The sequence below is a fragment of the Aegilops tauschii genome, chromosome 5 (genome assembly GCF_002575655.3).
Source record: "Aegilops tauschii subsp. strangulata cultivar AL8/78 chromosome 5, Aet v6.0, whole genome shotgun sequence".
NCBI lineage: Eukaryota > Viridiplantae > Streptophyta > Magnoliopsida > Poales > Poaceae > Aegilops > Aegilops tauschii.
This window is the reverse complement of record NC_053039.3, coordinates 522703912-522708392: the sequence shown is the minus strand read 5'-3', so window position 1 is coordinate 522708392 and position 4481 is coordinate 522703912. Positions and strand designations below refer to the sequence as shown.

The window sequence follows — 4481 nt, the reverse complement described above, 5'->3', positions numbered from 1 at the left end:
GGCCTCCTGGCAGCGGCTAGGGTTCCAGCCGCCAGGACCAGAGGAAAAACGATCTACAACAGAAAATTATACTGCTATAGCTAGGAATAGCACGTCATGGGTGGCTTTGCTAGTGGCTAATGTGTTCCTTTTGTTCGCTGGTTGTGCCGCTTTATTACATAATATTAAGGCATTAACCTAACAGACTATACGTATACATGTGTACTATACTCAGGTCATTTGGGGCTCCCTAATTTTTTGGGCCCTGGGTGGTCGCCCACCTCGACCTCCTCCATCGATGCCAACATTATCTTTCTTTTTTGAGTATCTCGCAAAACTTTATTACTGCTTCGCAATGTTGGTAAGGATGAATACAAGATCTTCGATCTGGCCTAACCAAACATGACGGCCAAAACCTAAGGATAAAGCATACTTTGCGAGATTATGGGCCTCTACATTCGAGGTCCTATACTCATGACTAAAAATACATGAAGAAAAATGCTCGTTCTAGCTATAATCTCCTTAATTATTGCTCCAAAGGCAGCGGAACTCCCTTCTTTGATCGCATCAATGGCCACCTTGCAATCTGATGCGATGGACATTTTGTTTATGTAAAGATCCTCTCTAATTGCTATTATTTCCAGAATTTGGGGGTCAGAGATATTGCTGACAACAAGTGTCGATGCGCCCAAAAATCCTCCTGCTTCATCTCTGCATATAGCTCCAACAGCTCCGGATCTCCCCTCCCTGGAAACCGCTGCATCCACATTGTTTTTCATGTGCTCGTGAGGTGGACATATCCACGCCCGTGTCCTTGCTGTAGGTTTCACAAGTGGTTTGTCCTGCTTCATCTTGCTCAACTCAATTTCCTCCAGATAGGACTTCATGAACCTGTCAGTTCCAAACGGAGTCTGGAAAATATCTTCATGTATCGCCTTCCGACGTGCACTCCAAATGGCCCAAAGAGTCACCGTCATCAGAATGAATTGCTCGGGTGGAAGAGAATCGCTCATAGAGAACAACCATAGCTTTGCATCCACCTGCGTGGTCATGGTCATGTGCTCGACCAATTCCTCCTTGGACAGCGCCCGAACACAACGAGAGGCACTGCACTCCAGCAGCGCATGGCGCTAGTTGTCTTCTAACGGAGACAACCAAAGATGTGACATAACCGGCCCAAAGTAATCCAACGAAACACATTCTATAACTTTTGACAACAGTAAAATATGTGTAAGAAAGTTTTGTATATCATCTAAAGGTACGACCGTACGAGACATTTGGTCTGATATAGTAGAACATTTTTTTTCGGAAAGGGGGACGACCCGGAAATAGAGGATAACATAGTTTCATGCTTTGCAACAGGAATCAAAATAGGGTGGTTCCTAGAATTAATCCACTTCAAAATAGCGCAAAACAGACTACAGATGATGGATATATAGTCGCATAAAGAGCAAGAAATAGAGGACTCTAGACTCTCAAGGACAATTTGCATGGCAGAAAGGCACACCTACACAACCGGAGCGGCTAAACTCAAACACTTAACAGTTAATTAATAGTATCACTGTAACAAAGCGGCGCCAAAAGGTCCGTAGTACAACCTGAGATTTGCTAACACTACTGGAATCGACACACTCAGCAGAGTCCCATAATGAGAGGGGTGGGGTCCGAACTCCGAAGAATCCATACAGAGAGAGGAGACAATGCACATTAGCTATTATTAAGCTTGCACACCAAAGTAACAGATGAGAATCATACACACAACCACAGGCAACATACATATCGCATCATAGGTAAGATAAACAAGCACAAATCAGCAGTGTAGTACCATATATATGTTGCGTGATATGTAAGAAGGTACGTAAAAGGGATATCATAAAATCCTCAAAAGCATTATAAGAGAGCTTCTTTTAGCTCGCTAGCTAGCTAGGTGTGCCTGTTAGCCTTTCTTTTTCTTTTCTTTTTTCTTTCTTTCGACGTTGTTGGGCTTTCAAGGTATTTGGAGAAGACAGTTGGAAGTAGTTCGACATATGGAGGAAACCTGTATCTGTCATCCACACACCCACCACACTCCGCATCCGCACACTTAATACAGTATGGAGTACATGATCGCAGATACGCATGGTTCATGTCAACCATGATCGTCCACGCCTTACCACGAAATTCCTCCTCCCTCAAAAGGCAGCACAGAACATCGGGGTCATCCGGGCTGACGAAGGGGAACTCGGGGAAACGTTGCGGTATGCCCAGAGCTTCATAGCCACGCTGCGCCCATAGACAATCCAGGTTGATCACGCGGTGCAGCTCCCACTGGAACTCGGAGCTCAGAGTCCAAATGGTGATTCTCTGGCCAGTCTGCTGCTGCCTTTTTCTCTCAGGAAGCTGAATCCATCTGGAGCGATCGTAGATTCTGTCATGGAAGTCATTGTCAATGTGGACAAAGCACATCTTACCTTGGCTGACGGACACGCTTCGGTATCTCTCCGGGTAGTAGCTTTCGACTCGTACCTCGTTATGGTAGTCATTCTCTCCAGGGAATGGCACGAAGCGGAGCGCCGGCGAGTCTATGGTGGAGAAGTCACATAGCAGGACGCCGCTGAAGTAGTCGACCCAGCAGAGGAAACGGCTGTCGAAAGCAAGCACATGGTGGATTGACCTGAGGTCGAAGAAGTGGCCGCCATTGCTTTGGTCCTGCAGCTGCGGCTTGCGGATGATTTTCCACTTTCTAGTCCCGGAGTTGAAGACGCAGAGTTCGGCAGGCATGGAAGGATTGCCCGTGACATTGAGCTCGGCGACGATGTAGCGTTCATCGCCGCTTTGAGCCGTAGGATGCCTGTTGGGAGGCTACCCATCAGGAACGCCCTACCTCTCTCCCTGGTGAACGGAGGGAGCCGCTGCACCGAGGGGGGAGAAGAGCCGGCGGCCGTATAGACGAACAGATCTGGCGGGACGAGGTAGCTGTCAGTCTGGCTCGGGGTTGAGATGTCGAAGAGGACAAAATCCTTGTCGGCTGCTCGGACGTAGGCATAGGCGGGTGAGACGGCTGAGCCTTGTTCCTCCGGCCAATGGACGTTGAGGTAGGAGACTCCCTTTGGAGGGGCCGCGAGGATGAAGGACACGTAGCAGGAGGGGCCGCCGTTCATGTCAAGTGGAGCGGCGGTCTTGTTCTTGTTAACAGCCACACGAGCAGCGTCTAGGCCGTTGTGGCAGCGCGTACGGCCGATGCGACCCAGCATCAGGCGAAGACGAGGACGGTCTCTTCCTCCGACTCCGGCGCACCTCCGGTGGCCATGGGGATCGAACTTGCCTCCAAAACCCTAACCTTATGGTGGTCTTGGTGAGGGGAACCGACGAACGGCAAAGAAGAAGGGCGACAGATCCAAGTTATAGCAGGGCCATCGATCTCAATGGGCCAGGAAACTAGTGGCACAAGCGAACAAAGCGAGGGGAGTTTCCCGTTCTATTTTCTGGGAAAAGAGAAGAAAAAACATATATAGGTGTCTTTTTTCTTGCCAAAAATACCACCTCCTTTCTTTGCAGGGGAATCTCGTGTACGTATTACTCAAGGGCCCCCTGGAAAGCTTACAACCTAAGTTTACAGAGAGATTCGTTTGGACCGGAAGCAATCCACAGAGCCGTCTGTCCAGAGATTCTGCCATTAGCGTGCCAACTGCCAAGTGATCACTAAGAGCATCTCCACCAGCCGCGCTAAACAAACGCCGCGCCACAAATTTGCCCATTGCGCGCGCAATCGGTAGAGTGGCTCCAGCAGGCGTGCAATAACTGCGCGCGCGGCATATAGAGTTGTGCGCGCGGTCCGAATCGCCAACGCGCGCTGTGTATTTGGTGCGCCTGCTTTCGCGCGCGGCGCACACGAGCGCTCGCGCCGCACTCTCTCTTCCGCGCCACCTTCGCCCCGCGCACGCCGGCGCCGGCGAACTGGACCCGATGGACGCACGCGCCGACACCCCCCTCACCCCATCCTACAGCCACGACCCCTCCACCGCCGCCGCCGCCGCCGCAAACCCTAGCGCGGGGAGCGTTGGCCTCGCCTCTGCCGGAGCTCCTCCAAGCATCGGCCTCGCGCGCGCCTCTTCATGCCGCCGTGGATGACCTCGGCGGCGTGTGGCGTCGCGTCGGCGCCCGCCGTGATGAAGCCACGTGCCCCCCCTCGAAGCTCCCAAATGCGGCACGACCGAAGAAGGGCAAGACATCCGCGAAGAAGAACAAGGCGGCGGACGGCTCCGGCACCTCGAAGGCATCGAGGAAGAAGCTTGCAGGGCGTGTGACAGGCGCGGCGGCTACCGAAGCGCCGGCGAGCTCACTTATTGAGCCGGCGGCCGACGCGCACAATGTGTTCGAGGATATGCCCCAAAGGTAGAAAATTTCCCCAACTTGTTTTTTCTTGTTATTTTTTGAATGCATACATATAGATAGCTTATTTGCATTGTTCTATATACTTTGTAGTCTCAACGATGGTGCATACATGTCAACTATGGGTGTTG

The 4481-nt window shown here is 51.3% G+C and overlaps 1 protein-coding gene across 1 annotated transcript; it reads right to left on the bottom strand.

The window, feature by feature from the left end:
• Window positions 1–1902: 1902 nt before the first annotated feature.
• LOC120965002 (uncharacterized) lies at window positions 1903–3212 on the bottom strand. Its single transcript, XM_040390118.1, has 2 exons — window positions 2914–3212; window positions 1903–2809 (listed from the first exon to the last, which is right to left on the bottom strand). The coding sequence occupies exons 1-2, from the start codon at window positions 3210–3212 to the stop codon at window positions 1903–1905; spliced, it is 1206 nt and encodes a 401-aa protein (XP_040246052.1).
• Between the last annotated feature and the right edge of the window lie 1269 nt (window positions 3213–4481).